General features: G+C 44.3%; 1 protein-coding gene across 1 annotated transcript in view; it reads right to left on the bottom strand.

Moving 5' to 3' along the window:
- COMMD1 (copper metabolism (Murr1) domain containing 1) overlaps positions 1–26,078 on the bottom strand; it is a gene marked incomplete at its 5' end in the record, with an annotated part of 84,546 nt that overhangs the window by 46,079 nt on the left and 12,389 nt on the right. The window contains one exon of the mRNA XM_014964421.1: positions 10,745–11,026. Coding sequence (XP_014819907.1) covers positions 10,745–11,026 — 282 coding nt within the window. The remainder of the gene's footprint in view (positions 1–10,744; positions 11,027–26,078) is intronic.

Here is a 26,078-nt window from a genome sequence, read left to right on the forward strand (position 1 = left end):
GTGGGAGGTGTCCCTGCCCAGGGGGTGGCACTGGATGATCTTCGAGGTCCCTTCCAACCCAAACCATTCTATGATCCTATGAAGTGAACCTGCAAATGCATATGAAATGTTTGACCTTCTTGGGTGCAAACTCCCACCAGCCCTCTGCCGAGGACCTGACCTACACAGTGTGGAAGCTGGTACCTGCAAAAAGAGCCTTGTTTCCTACTGTCTGAATTCACTCCCTTGGGAAGGGGCATGAGCACCTCCCAGGATGTCTTTGATGGCATCCCCAAGTCCCCAGGTACCACTGACAGCAGCAACAGCCTCTGCTGCCGCAAGGAGAGTCCGCTTTATAGAGACCTGGTGCTCGTATTCCAAGCATTTCCCATGTTGATTAACACCATTTCTGCTCAGGGAGCTCGGAATACCTCAGCATTAACACTCAGCTATCAATGGCCAAGGCCAGTTTTGCCCAGCAGCAACTTCCAGCAGTGAAATCCCTCAGTCAGGGATTTTGTAAATAAGAATGATAAGAAGAAAACGAAAGGAAAAAAGTAATGCTTGTCTCTTTTTCATTTTTAACTGGGATGAGACACATGGGCAGAAGTACTAGGAGGATGGCAAGCCACAGCTGGCTAGAAATCAGAAGAGAAATATCTCCTCAATAGAAAGATCATACTGGGAACTGCCTAGGAATTTGCGTTCTCCTGTTGCCCATGCCTTCTGCTGCCGAAGGTATTAATAGAACTGCTCACCACATGGGAATCCAGTTCGTGGAGAAAGGTGAGGAAACAAAGCCGCTGGCAGTTATCATACAAGCTGCTCGAAAGGAACGACACGGGTTTGCTCTTCCCTCAAAAAACCAGTACACGCAGAGAAACACGGGAGGTTTAATGGCACAGTTTGCCGTGATTTCACTTTGCTGCTGGGGACTGTGTTGGAGGTTTTTTTTTTTGTTTGATCAATTCTTGCACAGCCAAAGTTGGAGTCCAGGTTTTATAAAGAGCATATATATATATATATATAAAACATAATAAAGAGAATCCAAATGATTAAGCAGCAAAGAAGGGCATAAGTTACAAGTGTTTCTGCCCAATTCCATGCCAGCTTTCCAATGTTGTATCTTGATACCTTCTCCTGAGCAGTTCTTCCTAGTTAAAATAAATTAATTAAGAACCTCTTCTTATTTGCACCCCTGAATGCTAATATTCGGGGATCTCAGGAGAGACCACGACAAACCTGGAAGGATCTCCAAAGGGCTTTTCAGCGGCAATGTGGCATGTTGTCAAGAGCGGGAAGGATGCCCAACTGGCAAAACAACAGTTTTAAATGCCCTTGGCCAGGCCAGGCCCGTAAAAACAAGATGCTTCATCAGCCAACGCAGTGGGCACTTACGTTCCTAACGACTCCTTCTTCTTCCCTGGGTTTTCTAAGAACAAATTACTCGCTAATGTTGACGTCCAAGTCCTCTGAAGAATGCAGACAGCCAGCAACACTGGAGCTAAGATGCAAAGAGGGCAGCGGTTTTGATTTGTTGCATACAGACTCTCCAGCAAAGAAATTCCACTTTTAATATTTCATTTCTTTTTAAGAATGAAGCAAACCATTTTATTTTTGTTAAAAAGAAGCTAGCGGACATTGCAATTTTTTGTCATTCAACCATGTTCCCCTTCCCTGAAAGCTTCCTGGGGTAATTATATTTCCTAAAATACATTTATGGTGGGATTTATCCCAAGATGAAGTATTTCACAAACCAGAACATGCTCACTTTCACACCCAAACTACAAGCTGCTAGTTTTACAAAACGTGTTAAAAGAAATCACTAACTCATATACGTATCCCTAGGAGGCCCGACACCAGCAGATGCTCTCTCTGGGTCCTCAACGGCTGGCAACACAGCAGCCAACAGACTTGGCACCGCCACGTTGCTTGTTAACGAGCCAGGAATGGATGGCATTGGCCAAGTGTGGGTCCCTCTGCCTCCTGCCCCAAGCTTGGTACAAGTACAATGAGAAATAGCAGCATTTTTTAATCTACCTTTTCCATTTCAGTTTTCTCTCACCGTCTGCAGTCACCATCCCTGGAGGTATTTAAAAGACATGTAAACATGGTGCTGAGGGACATGGTTTACTGGTACCTTGTCAGTGCTGGGTTCATGGTTGGACTTGATGACCTTGAAGGCCCACAATTCTATCTTTGCATCCAGCCTCTCCAATGTGTTCCCTTTAACACCATCAGCTTTTTTCTTGCCCCTCCCAAGGCAACATGCATTGTCACAGTTCCCAACCAACCGCTCTCCCTCTGCTGAAACCCAACTCCCCATTTCCTGACCCAGAAGTTCAAGCACCCAGACCAAACTAAAGCACAAAGTACAAAAGCAATAGAAACACACTCCTGGCTAGATCTTCCATGTGAGGTTCCGTGAATAGAGAAGGAACTGAAACATACTGTCGTGGTTTTGACCGAATTGACCAACACTGGTACCTTGTCAGTGCTGGGTTCATGGTTGGACTTGATGACCTTGAAGGCCCACAATTCTATCTTTGCATCCAGCCTCTCCAATGTGTTCCCTTTAACACCATCAGCTTTTTTCTTGCCCCTCCCAAGGCAACATGCATTGTCACAGTTCCCAACCAACCGCTCTCCCTCTGCTGAAACCCAACTCCCCATTTCCTGACCCAGAAGTTCAAGCACCCAGACCAAACTAAAGCACAAAGTACAAAAGCAATAGAAACACACTCCTGGCTAGATCTTCCATGTGAGGTTCCGTGAATAGAGAAGGAACTGAAACATACTGTCGTGGTTTTGACCGAATTGACCAACCAGAATGACAGATTGCCCCTCCCCCCACCCCTAAGGAAAAGAGAGGAGAGGAAGAGGGGGATAAAAAAGCTATGAGTTTAGAAAAAGACTAAACTACTTTAATAAAAATATAAATAAATAATGAAATAGGAAAAAAAGGAAAGAAAAAAAAGTAAAATAAAATAAAAATGTATACAGTATATACAAAACCGTATCAAGCTCCCAGGATGATGATCACATCACCAGCAGGCGCAGGGGAAAGTCCCAGGCTGGACTCGGTGATGGACAGGAGCCGGATTCCGGATCTGGGCAGATGAACAGACAGGGTCCTCCTTGGACGTCGGCCATTGAAGGAAGAGAATTGACCCTTTGATCCCTCAGCTTTTATACTGAGCATGGGGCAGATGGGGTGGAATACCCTGTTGGTCAGTTTTGGGTCACCTCACCTGTCCCCTCCTCCCTACAGGTGGGACCCCTCTACGCTTTTCCGCTTCTGACCCTCCAACGGGGCAAATAACAAATTTACCTGACCTTGGTTGTTATAGCAATAAGTATAAGCAGGGGCCTCTCTGCTCACCATCCCTTGGTACAATCAGGTCTTATCACTGTGAGAGTGAACAGTTTCTGAACAATATGCTGTTAATTTCAGAGTTTAGTTAGTCAGAAGAGGCCTAGCTAAAAAGTAAAATTACTGAACAGAAAATTAGTTCTGTTTTACCTCAAACCAGGACACATACACAGTGACTGGATTAAATGAGGAGCATGAAACTATCCATTTCACCCAAAATCTTGCAGGATAAATGCTTGGGTCTGTTGTGGTAGGGACCCTCTGACCACAGCAACTTCATCCAGCTTGGAACAGGCTGCCCAGGGAGGTGGTGGAGTCTCCTTCTCTGGAGACATTCCAAACCCACCTGGACACATTCCTGTCCAACCTACTGTAGGTGGACCTGCTTCGACAGGGGGGTTGGACTAGATGATCTCCAGAGGTCCCTTCCAACCCCGTATCATTCTGTGAGTCTTGAACTTCTCAAAGGCCTCAACACCACAAACTCCCACGGTAACCTACCCCAGCACTGCAGGAACAGCTAAGATAAGGTTGGAAAGTTATAGAAATGCCTTCAGTAGGGCAGCCAGGATGAGGATCAAGGGATGTGAGCTAAGGGTAGGTTCCAAAAGCCTACCAACCACTTCTGGGGGCAAGGGAGCTGGTGGGAAACAGGGGTGAAGACTTCCAGAAAAGTCACAAGGAGATGGGGACAACACAGGGATGATCAGAACAAGGAGGAGGAAGAACAGGTCCTTCTGACTCACAAATGTGTAGTGCCAATTCCAGAAAACAGTGTAACTGAGTTACGAAATGCATTTGCTGGAGACAATTTTCAACAGATGGTTCTGTTGAACCCAGCCCCGTTGCAGTCTGCACCCCAAGGCTCCAGGAGACGGCTCTGGAGGGTGTTTGATCAAAGCTACGTGACATTTCATCACTGCATGAGAATGCCAGATTGATGTTAGATTGCAAAATACTTGATCGTACGAGATACGTAACAGATGGCACATTCCCTGTCATAACATCCAAAAGCTCAATATATTTTCTGAGAAGGTAAAAAATTTCAAGGGTCTAAGACTGAATCTGAATTTAGGCAGATGAAAGGCAGTAAATACCCATCGTTACAAAAACATCTATCTTCATACAGCTCACCTTCAATTAATCCAGAATTCTCCCCTTAATACCCTGAGCTCAGCTACAATACAAAAAATATTTATGTCTCACTTAAATTATTCTATTTAACTACTTCAGTAAATCCAGTTCCAGAGTAAAAACAGTTGACAAGGAATATGTGTGTGCACATATACATGTGTGCTGGTATGTGTATATACACAAGGAGGGAGAACTGTTAGTACCACTAATTGTAGAATTTCCTTGCTTTGTACAGGATGAACAGGATGAACTGGATGATACACATCCAAATAGTGCCAAATATATACAGTGAAAAAAATGACAATTCAAGTCAAACAGTTATTTAACTGATATCTCAATTTAATGCTCTCATCTCTGTACCTTATTACACTTAAAAATCCCAATGGCCACAAATAACAAGGTTCTCTTCTTGTTGCCCAAATTTCACTTTGCTTTCAGGAGAAGGTGACAAAAATGGACCTGTCAAAGCAAAGGACTCCTGACAGCGCCACGCGGAGGATTAAGGGAATCACTGAGTTAAATCAGTCAACTGTGTTCCAGTTCTCTCTGTGCCGAGTGACCCGATGCCCTCTCTGGTTTTTATTTGCTTTCGCACTGTACGGCCTTATGTAACTGTTCCCTCCAGCCCAGGAGTTCCCAAGGTGAACAAAAGCTCAAGTGAATTACATTCAGCTCGGCCACAAAGGTGATTTTTTTTTTTTTTTCTCCCCCCCCACTAACTTCTACTTACCGGTTTTTATCTTTTTAATCACATAAAAGCATTGAGCTGGTTGCAGTTAAGTTGATCGATTCGGCTTCTAAATGCCCGTGCTTTCCCATTTTTGACTGGAACAACATTTCTGACGATGTTAATAGCTACAAAGATTAAAATGGATTAAGGCAGGAAAGGCAAAACAGTTTGGTGGTTGTTTTTCCTTCCCCCCTTTGCAGGCCAGGCTGCCTTTATTCTGGTCGGGGTAGCTGGAACTGCTTTTCATCTCCCCAAGCATCGCTTTGCCCACGCTAATACCCTAACAAAAGGCAGTCTGTCTTTTCAGACCAGATCCTACAAAAAGAGGACTGGAAGCGCGTTATCTGAAGTTATTTTCAGCGATAGCAGCCTGACCTGGCATCACACGGAGGCACAAGCGAGTGCAGCCATAATCCTTCCTCCCTAGAGCATGAGTTTCTCCTCGTGACGTGGTCGTGGTCTGACCTTTCTCCAGGGGTGACAGCTACTGCTGGAGACAACCACAGCCCAGGGAAACGGAGAGACCCCCGTGTACAAAAATGTGCAAAACACCAACAGATCCTCAGCGGCACTCAGTCCGTAATCCTGGCATGGAAATGAGATTTATAGAAGCTAAATGCTCACATTTTTTTATTACACTGTGAAAGCGTGCTCAATTTTAATATTTGTCAACGTGTGCGAATTCAGTTTATCATTTATGGCGTGGTGACACAAATTTCAACCTAAGTTTGTGTAGAATATACACGATTAATAAACCAGAAACCATTCTGATCCCCCAAAAGCTTACTTTGAGACCTCCTCCGCTCCTTCCCAGAACATTAAACACCATAGTCAAACAAACTAGAAGCTGATGACATTTCAGGCTCCAGACCTTCAGAACGCTGGTGGCATTTTACCTCCTACATAAGGCACATGACAATTGTCCATGGTCATTATGAATTCTTTCTGCACCTGACTTACTAGAATTATTAGCTGAAATATCATTATTTGCTCTGAATTACCAGGGTCTGGACCCAGCCGTTAGCAGAAAGCAGACATGATGTACTTAAGGTAAACTGTGAGCTGACAGTTCTTACTTTTCCACTATCAGGTAAATTCTTGCACTGGGAAAGGATCACTTCATCCAGTGAGTCCTTTAATCAGAAAGTATTTATCTCACTGGTGAGAGGCTAAAGTGACAATCAAAATACGATCAGAACTAGCAAATGCTAGATTTTCAATTTATCAAAAGTCTATTAATAATGCTGGCCCGTCCTTTAAAGAAAGATGTTTGTTTTATATGAAGATACACATCCCTGGTGATTTCAGACTTCAGAAAAATGATATGGAATGAGATGCTGCTCTTTGCCCTTAAATTTGAAAGAGATGATCCTAATTTCTTAGCTTATACTGTGGCTTTTAGTATTTACTATATAGTATTAGTATTTACCTACCTTATACTGTTAACTAAATTTTATGACACCTGTCAGGAATGTTTTAAAAAAGGAAAGAGAAGAGATATACAATATTTGGGGGAAAAAAACAACCCAATCCATAATCCTGATGCGATTTCCTCAGGTCTTTCTGGGAGGAATTCTGCAGTGGAATCCCATACTTCATGTTAAATTAAGGCAGAAAATACTCTTTGCTCATAAAACATGCTTAACACCCCACACAACTCCAAGGAAAGTGCTATTACATGGACTACAAGTATCTTAAACACCAAAAAGAAATGCATGTGAAAATACCCACTCAGTAAATAAGCCCAAGCATAAAAGCCAAGAGCAAATACTCGGGATAATCTCTAGCATTTGATCAGTCTCAGATATTAAACTGCAAAATATGTAACGCTGCAAGAAAGTAAAACTTACAGGCCAACCAGCCCAGAACACCGGAGGGAAGAACACAGCCCTGAGGGAGGGATAAGGAAAATAAGATGACAAAGTCCATCAAGCAAGTATAAACATATCTTAATGCCAAGCCACGACGTAAAAATCAATGCATTTATTTTCCATTAATGACAAGGTGGGATGTAAGTCCGTGGCTGCAATCTGCAGGGAAGCTCAGGGCAGCGAGGGTTCGCGGTGCCGACGCAGGAAGGGCAGGAGAAGGGTGACTCTCCAGCTCACTCCCTCTCCCTCCCAGCAGATCCCTCTCCTCTTGCAGCTTCGTGCCAAAAGAGCTTTTACAGCGATTCTCAGAGAAGGAGAATGAGATTAAAAACAACATAAGGAAGGGGGCAGGGAGCTATAGGTGTTTTAAGAGAAAGCCAGCAAGGTATAGAGATACAGGAGGATAAATCCATTGTGCACAAAAAAAAAAGATGGGCTGTTCAAAAGGAGAGAACGGACTGGCAGTGACAGGCACTGAATATCACCAACAGATGAAGAGAAATGCAGGCTAAAGTGCAGCGCTTTAGGATTTTATTTTTAGTCACACTGTAAAAGAAAATGGGCCTTCAAAGACTCGTGCCTAGCATGTTCACCTGCCTGTAACCAGGATGTAAAGCCTACATCACCAGCATAAAGGAAACGTTAAATATCACTATCAAATCTTTTCTGCAGAAGAGGAGTTCAAACTGCAAGTTACAGACCCTGAACCAAACCTTCCAAGGTTTGGAGCACCAGTATTTCCAAGTGTTTCTCATTAGAAGTGTTTTTAAGAGCACTTAGAGGAAAGGGTTCCGTTTTTTCTATTCTCAGTAATGCCAAGGATAGTAAGAATTAACACACGCAAGTTGTAATGGATTCTCAAACCCAGAAACATCTCTCTTCCATCACAAAACATTAATGAAATTTGAAATAATTCGTGTAACCTTGGTCTACTGGAATATATGAATCAGTCACTTCAAATTCCCCATTTCTAGCCATATTAGGTCTTACACATACAGTCTTTCTGTCCTGAAAGAATTGACTGATTAAAATACAGAGATGGCAAGCAGAAAGGGTACTTATTGAAGCAGAAGGAGGAGACGCTCCACCAAACAGCCTGGCCTTCTGCTGGGCAGAGGTCCACGTCTGGTGCAGAGAACAGAGGAGAATCAGAGCGACTTTAAATGCTGGAAAGGTACATTTTCTACAGACCATTTCTTTCCTTCTGTTGAAACGTGAAATATTAATGTCAATTCATTACACATCGATGCATTTGTATACTCCCCTGTTATCAAGTGTCCAAATAAAAACAGTCTGTTCTGAATAATTTACTCCTGAATCATCAGTCAGTTTTCTTCTATAAATCCGGAAGAGCTTCAGTATTTGTCAAATCGCATCTATGACTGACAATCTTTTAGAAAAGATTTAGAAAAGATCTGTTAAGTTTCAGAGAGGTACCAGCATGTGCGTATTCGATGTGCTACTAAAACTTGGTATCTGGAACAGACATAAATGTGCTAACAATAAAGTAAAAATACACATTAAGGTGATAAAACATGATGGGTTTAAGATTGTTAAAATGGTTGCATCCAGCATGCAAGAAGAACTTGTTCAACCTCCAACAGTAAAGTCTCCGCCACCATCTTTCCAGGAGGTCCCCAAACACCCGTGGGAAGAGGCTGAGGGCTGGAGGAACTCTTCCAGCAACCCCATTGTTGCTGGTTTGGTCCCCAGGCTCCCCCAGCTCCCCTGCCTCAGCCCATCATGGGAGCAGGATGAGGACTGCCTCAACCAGAGGCTTCTCAGCAGAAAACCTATTTAACCCAAAGCTAAAGACCACGCAAAACCGCAGCTCCTTAAAATAAACACCAATTTTGACTCAAGCAGTGACAATTCTAATTATTTCACGATTCTTTCTGTAAGCACCAGCCTAACACCCGTGTTTGCTCTGGGCACCAGCCTTGCCAACAAGCTCACCGACCGAAATTATGCCTGGTGGCAGCTCAACAACTGCCCCACCGCTTCCCTCGGCACGTGGGAAACACGAAGCTGCGCTGCCACGAAGAATTCACCCTGGTTTGGTGTGGGGCTCTTGGGTAAGAGAAACTACAATGTCTCAGAAATGTGCATTCTTCCTTCATGTTCACCCTCCCTCTCTCTCGCTGCACAGGCTGGAAGAAATATAAATGCACTTGCTGATGGATGTTACTGTAATAATCCATTACTGGAGAAAAAAAAACAAGGGTCACTAACTACATAATTCCCTTACGAAATACAGCAGTCGTTCTGAGTTAAAGATTTATTTTCATTTAATGAACACGGGTATTTTTCCCATTTGCTCACTAATGTACTCGTTCTAATGTACTCACTGCAACTTTGCTTTTATTATTACATTTTAAACTTCTTCCATCTGTTACTCATGAAATTAGCGATTATTTCTAATCTCAAGATCCTGAGCAGAAAACTCCACTTTTTTGAGGCTAGGAAAAAGCCTGAAACCACACACCATTATTGTACCAGTCACTGCAGAGACACAGGAGTGTGTCAGCACCTCGGAAGGGTCAGCTTCAAAAGACTGAGAGGAAAAGTGGACCAACAGAATAACTTCAACAACACGTACTGTCTCAGGAGAATCACAATTTAGTTGTACTTTCATTCTGGTCTTGATAAAGGCACACAGTTAAAATTCACTCAGTTTGTATAGGTATACTCCAGGTGTGTGTGTGCGTGTGTATGCATATACATATATATATGTATATATATATAAAAAAGTATGTGTGTGTACACTTTAGGTATACCTAATCCAGGTATTCTTTTGCTATAAGCTACTAAAATATTATGAAATCCAAGGAAACTTGCTTAACATTAACATCAAATCACCCCGAATTAGCTCTTGGTTTGACATACAGTAGGCTACCACGAAGAAATGAGTTTTTAAAATTGGCCAGCACACTGCAAAGGAAAAAGATACCAAATTGAAACACATTTCCTGTCAGAAAAAAGAGAGGAAAAAAATGAAGGTGGGAAGCTGTGCCTTCAGTTGTACATTCATATGAATGCTAAAGGTTAAATGCAGCGTTCAGCACTGACACAGCTATATATCTCTTTCAGGCAGATAAGAGCAGATTGCATAATGTGACTGGTAATAAAGATGTACTCGTGACGTGAAAATAGGTGTTATGTAAAATAAAGAGAAGCCTTTCCCCTCATTTGTCGTAAAGTATAAGGGATGCTTGATCATCATAATTACTCTTTCACTTTTACTCTACTTCAGAACTTTACTCTTTTTCAGCTTCTACTTCACAGATACTGCCTAATTTTAGTATTTGATTAGAGGGGGGAAAAAAAAAAGACTAATTGACTTCACAGTGCACAGAATAAAAATATAATTTTAATATAATTGCTACTATGGCTGATTTTATGTCCACAGATTTTCCAAGCTTAATGTAAAGAGAGTGGTCAATACATATAAGAAGATATAAAATAAGCAAAAATTTCATTCACCACCCAGAATGTATCTTTGTGTCCAAAGATGGACCACAAGGTCAAGTTCATTAAGGGCCCAGTGGTGAAAAATCCACTGACTTCATTTGGACGCAGTGAATCCAGCACTGGGTAAAACATCTCAGCACACACGTAGCTAAATCAGGTTTACAGGTTTTGCAAAAGAAAGCTTACCTGCCCGTTTTTGCCCAATTCCATCTCAACTATTGCGACAGGAGTGTTTATCTGATCAATGTGCCTTGACTGCGACTTCAGATCCACTCGCCAGCTCATGTTTTTCAAGACATTCTCCCAACGGCTTTGGTTGACCAGGCTCTCGTGGATCTTCGGTCGGTGGTTCTTCCAGAATTTTGCAATGACTGCAGCTTGATCGGCTGTGATGCCCCCTTGTTTTTTGGTTTGGGCAGTGAGAAAAGCCTCCAGCTGATTCAAATCCATGTCTGCTGAAGCAATTGACTGTAGGGAAAACAAGAGGAGAAAAAGGGAAAAGCTTCCTGAAAAATTCTCTTTAGCAGCCTGAGCCAAACAGTCTACCAGAAGGTCACATCTTTAGGGTTTTACAAATATCAGATTTTAAAGGCACAATGCAAACAAAGATGAGTTATGGAAATAACCTGATAACTTTTAATTAAAACTCAAGTGCCTACCACTTATCCCAGATTCCTGCTCCCAGACATCTGGAGGGTAATGGGTCGGTCAGAGGGATAGGGGAACAGCCTTTGGGAGTACAGATCTGGTACAGGATAACGAGGAGGCTTCTTACTACCTGCCTGCCCCCATGATGCTCCATTGCCATCCCAACTGGTTGCTGTTGGTCTACTGGGAGCTGGGTCAGGGGTCTGGCATGATGCTGGTGTTCTGATGGACAGAAAGCTTTGGGGGTACACAGTGTGTCCCCAAGGCTGAAGCAAGTGAGAAGACATCCCAAGCTGGCCGCAACACCCACAGCTTCATTGGCCACCTCCACACCACAGGCAGGGAAGCCAAACTGGCAAATGCCACACGGGCCAGGCAGGGTGGGCAGCACTGGCCACAGCAGTGCGCTGGCCACGGCGGCAAAAGCACGAGTCTTCTAAGGGAGTGCGTGAAACTGTCCTTGAAGGTTCTCCTGAAGGACCAGCGGGCTCTGCCAGGCTAAACCCTGTGTTTGCCTTTTGCAAGGGGGTGGAAGGGATCATTTACTCCTACCCCCTGCACAGCAACAGAAGTCATTCTTCCCAAACCCCTTTTTTAATAGTTTCTTCCACCTATTTTTCTGAAGCTGATAATCCCGCAGCCTTAAATTTACATTGCCTAACTGGCAACGGTTGGTAGACACGGTGGCGAAGGGAGGGGAGGACAGGAGGTGAGGAAAGGAGAGGACACTGGGGTGAAGTTTCCCCGTCACGGTTTCAAACGGGTGCTTTTGCTACATTCTCACCCATAATGGAGGCAGCTCGTCCTAAACGAAGACGCCACCACCCAAGCACACACCGATGTGGGTTCGGCCAACATTGCCTTCGGCAGACATACCACTGCTTCCTCCTTACCCCAGGAGAAGAGCAAACCAGAGACCACCCCCCCAGAAAAACCCCAACACACAACTTGTGACCTACAACGGCCGCCCTGCCTTTTATCATCCAGCGTAGAGTGCTTTCTAGAAGACGAAGCGCTGCCTTCCCCGGCTCTCGCCACGGATTAGCTGCCATCTGGTACGTGATGGAGAACAGCAACAGCAACCCCGCTCAGCTGCACCAGGGATCCAGCTTAACAGGAGCATCTGGCATTTTATTATAAAATTTAAGATACCGAGCACACCGCTCTGTCTTTTCTATAGGGCATCCATCATATCAGTATATACCGTTTCCTTTCATCATGAAGATATTTAACTTAAGAGGTGATTATCCTGTAACATCTAATTATGCTGTAAATGAAAAAAACCACTTTTTTTTCCATTTTCAAAAGAAAAGCTATTTAGACTTACAGTCCTTTCCTACATCCACATCTTGCACGAACAGGACTGTCTATGGACAGCAGTGCAAAATATTTTCTGGTTTTGTATTTCTTATATCACTACATCTGTGTGGGGATCCATCTGCCTGTTAGGAGACACCAACTACCATTTATGTACCCCTTCTGCGTTGGTTTATGGGAAAAGAGGGAGCAACAGAGGTTAAAAAAGCAATTCCAGAGCCCAGGACCTTGTGTCAGCCCCATCAAGACCATGACCAAGTTGAAATACAGACTTTCTCCTCCATTCAGCTGTGCAGAAAATTGCCTTCTGTGTTATCCCTGCGCAGGAACCAAGAACATAAACCGCACCCTCTGCAGTGAACAAGGCAAAGGTGTCATGGAGAAACATCTCATCTGCATTAAATGTGAACCTAATACAGATTCACTGGATCACATAACCAGGTAACCCTTTCACAGAATCACAGAATTTACATGGTTGGAAAGGACCTCTGAGATCACCAAGTCCAACCACACACACACACAAACAAAAGACCCCCACAATCTCGGGCACTAGAGCATGCCCTGAAGTGCCACCTCTACACGCTTCTTCAACACCTCCAGGGATGGTGACACCACCACCTCCCTGGGCAGGCTCTTCCAGGGCCTGACCACCCCCTCAGGAAAGTCATTCTTCCTAAGATCTCATCTAAACCTCCCCTGCCCCAACTTCAGACCATTCCCTCTGCTCCTGTCATCATTCCCTTGGGAGAAGAGGCCAACCCCCACCTCTCTACACCCTCCTGTCAGGGAGCTGTAGAGGGCAAGGAGGTCTCCCCTCAGCCTCCTCTTCTCCAAACTCAACATGCCCAGTTCCCTCAGCCTCTCCTCGTGTGACTTGTTCTCCAGACCCCTCACCAGCTTGATGGCTCTCCTCTGGACACGCTCCAGCACCTCAATGTCCTTCTTGGAGTGAGGGGCCCAGAACTGAACCCAGCCCTCGAGGTGAGGCCTCACCAGTGCCCAGTCCAGAGGCACCATCACTGCCCTGCTCCTGCTGGCCACGCTGGTCCTGATCCAGGCCAGGATGCCATTGGCCTTCTTGGCCACCTGGGCACACTGCTGGCTCCTGTTCAGCCGGCTGTCCCCAACACCCCCCGTCCTTTTCTGCCAGGCAGCTCCAGCCACTCTGCCCCCAGCCTGGAGCGCTGCAGGGGGTTGGTGTGACCCAAGGGCAGGACCCGGCACTTGGCCTTGTTGAACCTCATCCCATTGGCCTTAGCCCATCAATCCAGCCTGTCCAGGTCCCTCTGTAGAGCCTTCTGACCCTCAAGCATATCAATACTCCCACCTAGTTTGGTGTCGTCTGCGAACTCCCTGAGAGTACGTCATCTCAGTTTGATTTTACAACCTTCATATATTTCACATTTGTAATTCTTAGGGGTTTCTTTCAACCTCCCCCCCTTCAAAACACCCCTTTTTACAGGACACAGCAGGATCTCCGGCTGGGCTTTGCTGAGCTGATAAAAACCACACGCACAAAGTTCCTTATTGTTTGTGACGCATGGTATAAATCTGATTTCCAAGCGTATCTGAAAGAGGAAGCTTACAACCAGGCTTGCTGTTTTTAAGCATAACGAAGACAAAACAATATTACTAGGACTTGCACAGGACAGTTGAACTTGCCCATTTGGCAAAGATTATCAACAGAGTGACAACTAGTTAAGATCCAACATGAGCTACACTTAAAAACTCTGTACGTTCGTGTACTATAAGCACCCTGATACAGTTTAGTAGTAAAATACTATCACCTGAACCAGAGGAAGGAAACCATGTATCCTAATTAGCTATCATTTATCTCTCTCAGACATGTGTGCACAGGTACCCACAACACAGATGGCTTAATGCGGCTGTGTGCACCTACATAGCTCAGAAACCAAGAGATAACAACCAGGCTGCATTTTGGTGGAATATTTATCAGATAATGCGTGCTTTAAATAATATATTCCATCATTCAGACTAGAATCTCTCTCAGCTTGGAAACAGGACTACCCAAATCCACCCTTTCTTTAAAGAAAAAAAATAAATACATTTTAATAAGAAGATTGTACAAGGAATCAATTAGTTATACCTCAGTAAAGTTCCATGAAGATATTCATGAAGACATATTTTCTTTTATATTCCTCAACAAAACCCACTAGCTATACAGGTTTTCAAGTCACAGAAGAACAGCAACTCATTTTAATATTATTTTTCATCTTAACTTGGAAACATTTCATTGTTATCTGATATAAGTTACAAGGAATGAGAAAACAATGAAGGTCTTCACTGCTCTTCTATCTCCTTCACTGTACAAACACCTACACAACTCATTTTTTAAACAAGTGCAGTTCTACTCCATCGCTCATACAAATAACCAGTTACATTTTGGACTTCTTTAAGACATGAGGAAATATTGTAATTTAATTTGGCAAAAAAAAAAATAATATATATTTCCAGTCCTATCCTGCTCAGCATTACAAACAGTTCCTTCCATTACTTTTAACAATGCTCATTTATTCCATAGAATAGCCAATTACAGTAAATACACCTTAGTGATATTTCTAAGGATATTTAAAGTTAAAACATGAGTGGTTCTTCTAAAGGCAGATAAAACGTATCTGATTATAGGTGCATTTACCAGCACCAGGACAATGACTGGCTGTTGTCCAGCTCCCACAGCTGGGATGAAGGTGGTTTCACTGCCAGAATAAACACCACATGCACATTTTACAGAATCATAGAATCGTCTAGGTTGGAAGGGACCTTTAAGATCATTTAGTCCAACCATCAACCTAACTCTGATAAAAAACAAAAGAAAACCATACAAAAAAACCCAACACATCACTAAGCCATGTCACTAAGCACTATGTCAACCCGCCTTTTGAACACCTCCAGGGATGGTGCCTCAACCCCTTCCCTGGGCAGCCCATTCCAAGGCTTGACAACCCTTTCAGTGAAGAAATTTTTCCTGATACCCAATCTGAACCTCCCCTGGGGTAACTTTAGGCCATCTCCTCTTCTCTCATCACCTGTGACTTGGGAGAAGAGACCAATCCCTGCTTCTCTACACCCTCCTTTCAGGGAGTTGGAGAGAGCGAGAAGGTCTCCCCTCAGCCTCCTCTTCTCCAGACTGAACCCCCCCAGCTCCCTCAGCCTCTCCTCACAAGACTTGTGCTCCAGACCCCTCACCAGCTTCATTGTCCTTCTCTGGACCCACTCCAGCCCCTCAACGTCTTTATTGTGGGAAGGGGCCCAAAACTGGACACAGCACTCCAGGTGGAAAATTCTCAGGACCTAAAGGTGTCAAAACCTATTTTATCCACCAGCTCCTACAGCCGAATCCCGGTCAGCGTTGGTTCCAGAGGGACAGGTCTTATTGATGCCAATTACTCAGTCCAGACAGACCTCAAAGTGCAGGATCTCCTGCAGTAGCTTGAGCCGCTGAGCTGCCAGAGGCACACGGCGTTGTGTTGGACAGACTTTATGTTCTGGGCTGAGAGTGTGTAACGTGGAGATCCCACCTTTGTCATTTCCCACCTCATCTCTCATATTGGCAGTCCTCGATAAGTATCCTTTTGCAATATATTATCGCAGCCCCCTTTTTTGTTTACAGACTGTCCAATCTCTACGCCGTTCCACGGCAGGTCGGCAAGTGCTCTGTTACATGACACAGAGGAAAAAAAGTTAGGTAGGTCCCAATTTCAGTTTTTATCAGTAATCACAAATGAATTATTATTTCAACGTAAAAATCTTCAGCCAACAAAAAGCAGAAAAGTTTTCTAAGAATGTATAAAATCACAGCTGCTCTATGCCAGCGAGTAATTTCATTTACATTACGATGACTATTCACTCAAGTGACTAAGTAAGAAGAGCCTATTTTCGAAACTAGAGCCTGTGAGGATGCTATTAGATAGTAAAAATTTCCTCTCATTGTATGTTGAGATGCAGAGGCCAGGCAGAGGCTTTTAAACAACACGAAATAATTTTGGTCATACTGACTTCTCCTTGTGTTCACCTTCAACGCATACCCACTGTGTCTTCCATTTTAATTCAGCCAATAAAAATAGGACTTCAAATACTATTTCCTTAATGGAACAGTATTTGATAATCTGGAGAGCTTTGTATTGGCTTAATTAGATCCATTAGACATGTGCCTTGGTGCACAGGACAGGAAAACAGACTTAAATTCATTACCTCTTCTGAGAAATAAAGCCTGACAAGCATGCAATACTAGTGAGAAACAACAACTGGAAAAACCCACTGGGGAAAAAAAGAACACACTTCATTTCCAGAAATAAAACATTACTTGTCAACCCTCGCGGCAGCGCTCCAAGGGCTGGCCATGCCAGCATGTGGAGGCATTTTCTCCAGCTGACCCTCAACATCGCAGGCTGCTGCCAGCCCGGAGAACAAAGAAATCACAGAATCAGAGAAACAAACAGTTCGGTGCCCTGGACCGCACTAACGAACTCATCTCGTCAGGTTTTGGCGGATGAGGGGGTGAGAGGCTATTCCTGTAACAGGGCTGCTCTTAGAAATATAACCCTGAAAACTGTTTCTCGGTCCCTTGGAGGACCCGCACGGAGATGGGGGCTGCAGACAGGAGGAACGTGCCAAGGTACCAGCTTGGCCAAACATTTTCATCACAGAAAGCCAACTCCTGTAACATCAAGATGCTACGCGTTTCTTTCACTTATCTTTAGAAGAAAGCCTTTACTGGATTTGGGGCAAAGCAGGGGTACCTGCCCTGGGGCGTGCAGCTTCTTTCTCCTTATTTAAAAAGAAAGACAACCCTGGGAAAGCCCCTGGGGGAGGAAGAGAAGCAGCTCCCATCATTTTTGAGCTCAAGGGCACAGGCAGGTCCCAGAGACGCGACGCTGTTTGAGTTAGCTCAGCACGTTCTTCTGCAAATAGTAGCTCCAGAGAGGAGGACTATGAGAACATCTCCACAGGGTTGTGGCTTCTGGGGCCGCCTGTGTAAGGACGGACTAACCCGAGTCTCTCCCAGGGGCTGCCGAGAGATCCAGCCCCGTAATAAACAACCGGTTCCCATAGACATTCCCTGGATATTCGTCCAGTAGACTTTCCCACGTTGCTGGAGACAGTGGAGGTTTTCAACTAGTTGGTAGGTTGTGCCTCGCAAACACTGTTTATTAGAGGCCAAGAGCTCTCCTGAGAATTGGAATTAAGATAAAATTAGATGCAACAGCCTGCTTGTCTGCGCTTGAAAACGGTAATCCATCTTTTGGAAAAAAAAAAAAAAATCCCTAAAGCTAAAGGCCTCTACACCCCCAAAAATTTGTAAGTCAGAAATCACAAGTGACCTTAACAATACATGCAGTGCTTCTACATCAAAGTTGTAAGATTTTAACTAATCTTGAAGTCTCATCTAATCCACAGGAGACCACCCGAATTTCTTTTATTCAAGTTCCACATTATATCCCAGTATTATTTTAGTTTGCTTCCTATTGAGCTGTAACACGCAGTTAAAAGTGAAATGAAACTGCTTGCTAAAAGAGCTAACTGTGAATCATTAAGAGGATGATAATATACATATTGTTTAAAAGCCTGTAGTTTAAATTTTTTTTCTAGTGTGTGATACATTCTTCTGCAACACCTATTTCTTATTCCAACCTATTCCAAAGCCCTTTGATTCATTGCCGAGGAGACGGTAACCAGATCAGCAGACATCCAGTAGGCTTGTAAATATTTGTGGGTTTTTCTGACTTTCCTTGAGCTTTCTTCTTGGACCAGAGGCCTCACAACACACAGCAACAACAACAAAAATAAATTAGTTAAACGGCTACCGCAGATGGGAAAAATGTGTGTGCATCATGAAGTTTCGGGCAAAATTACATCCTTCCTACATTTCTAATCTTATTAAGCTTGATTCCACCCAGACTCCTCAAACGTGCCCAGGGAAGATAAAACTCCTCTCAGTGGGTCCCTGCCAGGCTTCCCAACCGAGTCCTCCCCTTTCTCCACCAAGGTTCCCAGGTTCCCAGAAACCCCCCAAATCCCTGTCTTATTTTTTCACATACAAGCTCACCAAATCCAGTGTTCTCTGCTAAAATTACTTTTTCATTTGAACACGACGTTCAATAACGGGGAGTAGATACACAGCTATTTTTGGCCTGGCTTACAATTGAATGCAAAAGAGATCTCAGCATTAGTTTTTAAAAGCATCTGAAGTGACCACAACATTTTTTCCCCAGCCTGTCTCTGCCATTAGCCCGCATGTCTGCTAGGAATGAACCAGTCTGAACTCCTAATTCCATAAAATCCCTAAACTTATTTGCAGGAGGTGTCCTTGTTTTGCAGTGTGAAGGTTCCTTTGGTGACAAAGGGGGATGAAAGGCTGATTAAAACAGGCAGCCACCAGAGGAACCACAACCCAAGCCACGCTCCTGTGGTCAGATCACACTTCCTCACAAACCTGCTGTGCTGAACTCCAAAAAGTGGGTGGGAATGGGGTGCCTCCCCAACCCTGGTCCCATCCTAAAAAACATCTTTAGCTGAAGGAAAAAATGAGAATCATCAGGATTACACTGTCTGGGCATACTTAAAGACTCTGTCTGGGCTCCATAGCACTTACAGAACAAGAACAAATTAAAAAAAAACAAAACCAAACAGAACAAGCCCATCCTCTAACAACGTTAGTCATAGCTAGACCTCCAAACCATGCATACTCAGATTACAAACAGATACTAAAAGCTTGGATTTTAAGCAGTTAACATTAAAAAAAGAAAAAAAAAAAAAAAGCACCACCCACTTCCTGAATAATAGTTTCCAAACGACTTACATTATTTAAAATAGAAAGAGGAAGAGATGTACAAGAGAAAAGGCACTTCTCAGCGAACACAGACAGGCGTTGGACAGGCAGGAGGGAGATAAAACAGGGAACTGAAAAAATAAGGAAATGTTCTATGAATAGCAGATATACTTGCAACTAGGAGGGTCAAATAGCAAGATTAAAAATATAAATATAATAAAATTAAAAATATAAACTGCCCATCCTGGCCTGTACTCAACTGAAATAGAGCAAAAAAAAAAAAAAAAAATTCCCAAGCTTTGCTATCAGTTTTCTCCCCACTTGAGTCAAATTCTTTGCCCTGGTGTAGAAGGCATTTTGTCACTTGGGGTGGAGGCAAAGAAATGTCACATTTCCAGTAGCTCATAAGCGTGCAGCCATGTCACAGACAAGTTTGACAGGTTCAACCTTTTTCCAAACAAATGTGCGCGCACACGCGCTCCCTGACCCACACTTCAGTGAGAAGCAGGTTGTTTTCTTCGACAAGGTTTAAATCTTCACAGGTTACGTTATTCAGTCCAAAATGGTTTCTTCTTCAGTCCCCCTGAAGGAGCTGGATTTAGAAAGAAGACCTCTCGACAGATGGAAGCTATTTAATGCAGTATTGCTGAAGATGAAGATGAAAATAAAAGGCAGAGAGAAATCCAGATAGGGCAGAATAATTACCAGATGGTAAATTAAAAAAAAAAAAAATTAAAAAAAAAAACAAGAGAGGAAGTAAAAGCAGGAAAAGAGAGAGAGACAAACAGAGACAATCCCAGAATCAGTGACATGACCCTTAAGAGACCCACATGGTCAGCATTTTTTCTGCGCCTCCGTTCTCTCACAATAAAATAAATGAGAACTGTGTTTATCAGGTTTCTACAGTCATTCTGGGAAAGTGACTTGCTGCCGTGGACTACTGCCTCGTGTTTAATCTCGTTTCACTTAAGAGAGCTAAAAATAGCAGTTGGAGCGGCTCCTAATTTGAAGGCATGTGGAAAAAAAGAGAAGTGGCAGCCCTGCCCTGGGCACAGGGATGGTGCAGACACGGGCAGAGCTGATGGCAGCCCTCTGCAGGCAGCGATCCCATCGGTGACACCGGGCAACAAATTTGCTTTATTAGGAACCAAGCACAGAAAACAGAACTAGCAGCATCACGACTTGATTTTCACTTTTATTCAGTGTTATTTGCCTCGTAAAAGTTAATAATTAACTCTGCTAATTTCCCCCTCGGTTTACAGCTGGACATTGGCTTCCTCTACAGCAAAGCATAGATGCTCCGTCAGCAAATGACACAAAATACATGAGTCACACCCCTCAACTGTGTGATGTCTTGCCACAGACTTGCAGTTAGAGAAAAACTCTGGCTCCGGGCTCTGCTTTCCTTCCTTTCATGGCACTGTCCACTATTGTCTGGGCAACAGCCACAGCCACAGTCACATCCTCCCACCTGGAAGGAGAAGGGTTCCCACATTCCTAGAGCAGGCTCACCCTGTAGCTCCTCACCCCCGTGGCCCATCACCCCACAGCCAGATTTCATAAAACCATAGAATAGAATCACAGAATGGTTCAGGTTGGAAGGGACCTTCAAGACCACCCAGTGCCACCCCCTGCCCTGGGCAGGGACACCTCCCACCACACCAGGTTGCTCCAAGCCCCCTCCAACCTGCCCTTGAACCCCTCCAGGGATGGGGCAGCCACAGCTTCTCGGGGCAACCTGGGCCAGGCTCTCACCACCCTCACACCAAACAAGTTCTTCCCCACATCTCAGCTCCATCTCCCCTCTTGCAGTGTTAAACCCTTCCCTCTCCTCCTAGGGCTCCCCTCCCTCATCAAGAGTCTCTCCCCATCTCTCCTGTAGCCCCCTTTAGCTATTGGACGGCTGCCACAATGTCTCCCCAGAGCCTATTTCACAGCAGCAAAGAGATCAGCAAGTAAAGGAGACAAGTTCACAGACTACAAACAGTTTCAAGGGAAGCAAGCAAGAGTGCTTTACCATCTGGGTCATCCATCACCCATTTTAACAAGTGGTGTTGCCCGCTGACAGGTCTGACGGGCCAGAGGGAAGCTCCCAGTCTCAGGGTACCAGCTGGCAGGTCTGCCTTTCAAGCCTGGGTAAGGTGGTTTTCCCTCCCATCAGCTGAATGGAAGAGAAAACACCTTTCCCATCCCAGTGGCAGCCACAGTGGTTGTGAACAGCTGAGCCTTCACGAGGAGAAAGGAGCAGCAGGTCAAAGTCTTGACCCTGGGAGTCAGAACTGCCCTGAGAAGGTCCCCACTCACCCCCTGGTACTAGAAAACACTTGCCCAGAGCAAAGCCCAAGCTGGAGAGCTCAATCACAGGAAGGTGACCTAAATGGTCCTCGAGTCCCAACCGCCCTGCCATGGGCAGGGACACCTCCCACAATCATCCCTCACTTCCCCATAAAGATTTAAGTACCATTTGCTGCATCAAAAATGTTCTTACAACTAAATCTAATACATGGTTTTTGGGGAAAAAAAAGGCTAAAGCCAAAATATCAATCTGGAAGTGTTCTCCAATAGTCATTAAATACTAATGACTACTTTAATGACCCCAGGGTGGGTTCTCGATTTCTATCAGGCTAGGCTCCTGACCAAGACATCTTTGGGGAGAGCTGGCCAAGTAATCAGGTTTTCTGACGAGTTTGTAGGCACAACTCCCCACTGCCATGTCTCCACGGACACCGTGCACTGACCTCGAGAGCTCCACGTGCATGAGGGGGGCTGGTGGACACACACCACCAGTGGAAACCCTTTGGTGCCCAACAGAACCTGGCTTTAGGTTTCAGCATCCCACGCCTGAACAGCTAAACTCTTCAGCACTCCAACACCTCAAGCCAGCGCAGCCCAGCCCATCAAAAAGAATCCAATTAATTTTTCCCATGGCTTTTCTTTGGCTTTTAGTCAAATTGGGGGCTACCCATATTCAATCAACTCCCTCCCATTTGTCCACGCAACCTGGAAAATTCCTCTAGCGCTTTCTTTTCGCTACAAGACTTTTTATAGATTTCCTGGCTTGTCAAAAACTGACACGTCATAAAACGAATCCTACGAACAAAAGCACTCCCTGCCGAGCAAGGAACAACTGACACGCTTCTAACCCAACAAGCCAAAGCCAGATCTCTCTCTTTTGGTCACGCAGGAGGAGGCTTCATGCAACGGAGGTGAAATAGAGGCACACACACAGGTACTTGTTGTGTACAAGGAGGCACGTTCAGTAACCCACTGGGGAAAAGTCCTTCTGCAAAGTTGCATCAGCCACTCATGCCTTTGGGCTCCTTCTAGTCCTCAAGAGAGGAGCATCTTCGAGGTCTCAGGAGGTCTGAAGCAGCACAACAAGCTCTTGAGGACCCGTCAGCAACGCACAGCTCAGGTGAGCCACGCACCTCGCTGGGAACCCAACCAACCTCAGAACCACAGCTTATCCTCTTCATCCTGGACAAAGGGATAAAAACCTCAGTGCGTCACCAGACGGTGGCAGGAGGACACCCCTCTTCCCTCGGCGTGGATGCACACACGCTGGGTACACACGTACGTGTGAGCACCACGGGAATATCCCACCATCTACTGCAATCACAGCACACCCCCTCAACGTGCTGTTCCTTCTGCTACAGAGAAAGGGAGTTGGGGTTATTACGTTCACTTCAAAAAAGGTGAGAAACGAGTTCAATGAAAAACGCAGAATAAGTCACAACTAATTCAAATGCATAAAATATTTGCACCATATTTGACCATGCAAAACTAAAGGGTACTTACACAAACAGCTTGTTAGAACAGAATATAAACTACATTTGACGCAGAATTGGCAAAAAGAGTTAAAAAAAGAGCAGCACATCTGATGCGACAGCCTGAAGAGAGACAACAAAGCCGTGTGTAAAAGTCAGGCACAAGGAGTAAAAATGTCTGTTCCTGACTTGCCTCTCACACAGACACTACTGCAGCATCCGCACGTATCGTCAGAACGTGTTGCATAATCCCGGCACCACAGTTTATAGAGACCGCAAAGAAAGGGGAAAAAAAACCCCTATCCACCAAGCTGAGGTAGAAATCTTTTGGCAGAGATCCCAAAACAGCTCAACCAGAAAAAAATCCAACCTTATTTGGAAAAAAAAAACCCACAGAATTTCACTCAAACTATATTTGTATTGCCACTTTTTATTGTTAGGGATATGAAATTTTTTTAGGGGGGGGGAGAGAGAGAGATGCAAAACATCTTTTTATATCAGACATGTATTAAGAAGATGATTACAAAAATATTTTTTAAAAGTAACAGCACATACTTGTTTAAAGTCTAAAAATTGTCTGGACAAGCTGGCTGTTACTTCACATTTGCCCTGTGCAGAATATTTTACGCCTTCTTTCAGTGACATTCTGTTGTAACCTATTTTTACTTATGTGGAATCACACACAAACCAGCACTGTTAAGAGGTAAAGATAGAAGACGCCAAAGAGTTAGAGGGAGGAAAAATCTATTCCAAGACCACCATCACCTTTAGAAGTGAAACACACAGCCCTCAAGGACAGCAGACAAACAGGTACCGACATCCACGGGGAGCTGAGAAGGTGGAAGGAGCTACAGACTTGAATACAACCGTAAAACTACCAACTTTATAAGGGATGGAGTATTCTGAGTTAGACCTTGGGCTACCAGCTATAAGCAGGTGCTGAGGCACTGAAAACAAAGTGAAAAGTAAATCCCTTATGCTTTGTACAAAGAGTCCAGTTTTAAATCACTGGGTGGCTAAAAGAAGTATAGGATGTCTTGGTGTCGCTGTGCAATTTGTAAGATCTAAGTTTCTTTGTATATGACTACCATATACAATGGAAGACAATTATGGAGAGCCCACTGTGCCCAAGCGTCAGGCTTTCAGAATATATAACAAAAATGCCCCAAAATAAAAAAACAGTTTGGTTTTCCCAATAATGAACTCCTAATCCTTCACAATGAAGGCCATCCATGTCCCAGTCAGTTCTGACTTACTTCATATATTAAATTCTTTTTAAAGTTATCATGTAAAAGCATATATTTATAATGAAAATAATAATATAAATCTCCCCTCTTTCAATGTCAAACCCTTCCCTCTTGTCCTGTGGCTCCCATCCCCGATCCAGAGTCCCTCCCCATTTTCCTGGAGCCCCTTGAGGGACTGGAAGTGGCTCGAAGGTCTCCCCGGAGCCTTCTCTTCTCCAGGCTGAACCCCCCCAACTCTCTCAGCCTGCCCTCACAGTAAGGGGGCTCCAGCCCCCGAAGTATCTCTGTGGTCTCCTCTGGCCCCGCTCCAACAGGTCCATGTCCTTCATCTTGTTCTAAAGCCAATGATCCTCTAGGGGTGAGCTTGGAGCCCTCTCATTAAGTTGTGGCCAACCCTCCCTGCTCAGGGAGGCTCACAGGGAACCAGAGTGGCCATTCAGACAGCAGCTCAAGTTGCCAGAGGTTCTCACCCTACAACTTCTGCCCCATTGGTCCCAATGACTAAAACATAGAATTGTAATGGTTGGAAAAGATCTTTTAAGATCATCAAGTCCAACCATTAACCCAACACCGCAACGGTACCACTAACCCATGTCCCTTAGCATCATGTCTACCTGTCTTTTAAATACCTCCAGGGATGGTGACTCCACCACTTCCCTGGGCAGCCTGTTTCAAGGCTTAATAACCCTTGCAGCAAAGAAATTTCCCCTAATATCCAAAAAGAGACCCAAGAGCACCAATGAACAAAAGGCTTCATGCAACAGTTGTAGCACCATAGTAATTTGTGCTGCTATACGTACTGGGAATGGAATATTTCAGATGTTCAGCTTGTGAAAAGGTTGACTTCCAAACCTCCCTTTCCTATGCTGGCTGTGAACTCCAGTGGCTCAGGTAAAAGCTTTGATAACGCGTCTTTGATAGGGTGATGGTTATGGAATTGGAATTCAGACATTGGAATGGGCTGCCCAGGGAGGTGGTTGAGGCACCATCCCTGGAGGTGTTCAAAAGACAGGTTGATGTAGTGCTGGGAGGTATGGTTTAGTGATGGTGTTGCTTCTTGTTTGTTGTGTGGGTGTCTATTTTTGTCAGTTAGGTTGACGGTTGGACAAGATGATCTTTAAGGTCCCTTCCAACCTAGAAGATTCTGTGATTCTGTGAATGCATTAACAGTTCTCTCTCTTGCTCCATTCTCCTTCTGAACTTGTTGTGAAATGAGGATGTATATGTCAGCAGAGGAGAATGTGCCCATCCCAATGTGAAGGATCCATTGACTAGGTTTTTTTCCTAATAAGATTAACGTCTACTTGCAATGAAAAAAAAATATGTATATTTGAAGAAAGAAGGAAATCCATTGTCTGCCTCATGTGAGACTGGCAAAGTTGGGATAAGAATTTTTACTCCATTGCCAACATCAGCACTCTCCTGGAGCAGGCAAGCACTAATTTTCCTTCCCACCAGTTGTAACAGACACAACTTTAAAAGTATATAATAAAGAATATAATTTCAGTGTACAGTCCCTTTTCCTTTCCTTTCCTCTCCCTTTCCCTTCCCTTCCCTTTCAGTCCTTCTTTATGCATCAAACCGAAGATAAGAAAACTCAAAGTCTCCCTTTTTCATAAGCCACATTTAAAGAGGAAATACAACTCTTCTTCCAGTTGAGAGGTGCTGGCCCAGGTTGCCCAGAAAAGCTATGGAGGGGTTCAAGGCCAGGTTGGACGGGGCTTGGAGCAACCTGGTCTGGTGGGAGGTGT

This window comes from Calidris pugnax, unplaced genomic scaffold (genome assembly GCF_001431845.1).
Source record: "Calidris pugnax isolate Ruff unplaced genomic scaffold, ASM143184v1 scaffold219, whole genome shotgun sequence".
In the NCBI taxonomy this organism is placed as follows: domain Eukaryota; kingdom Metazoa; phylum Chordata; class Aves; order Charadriiformes; family Scolopacidae; genus Calidris; species Calidris pugnax.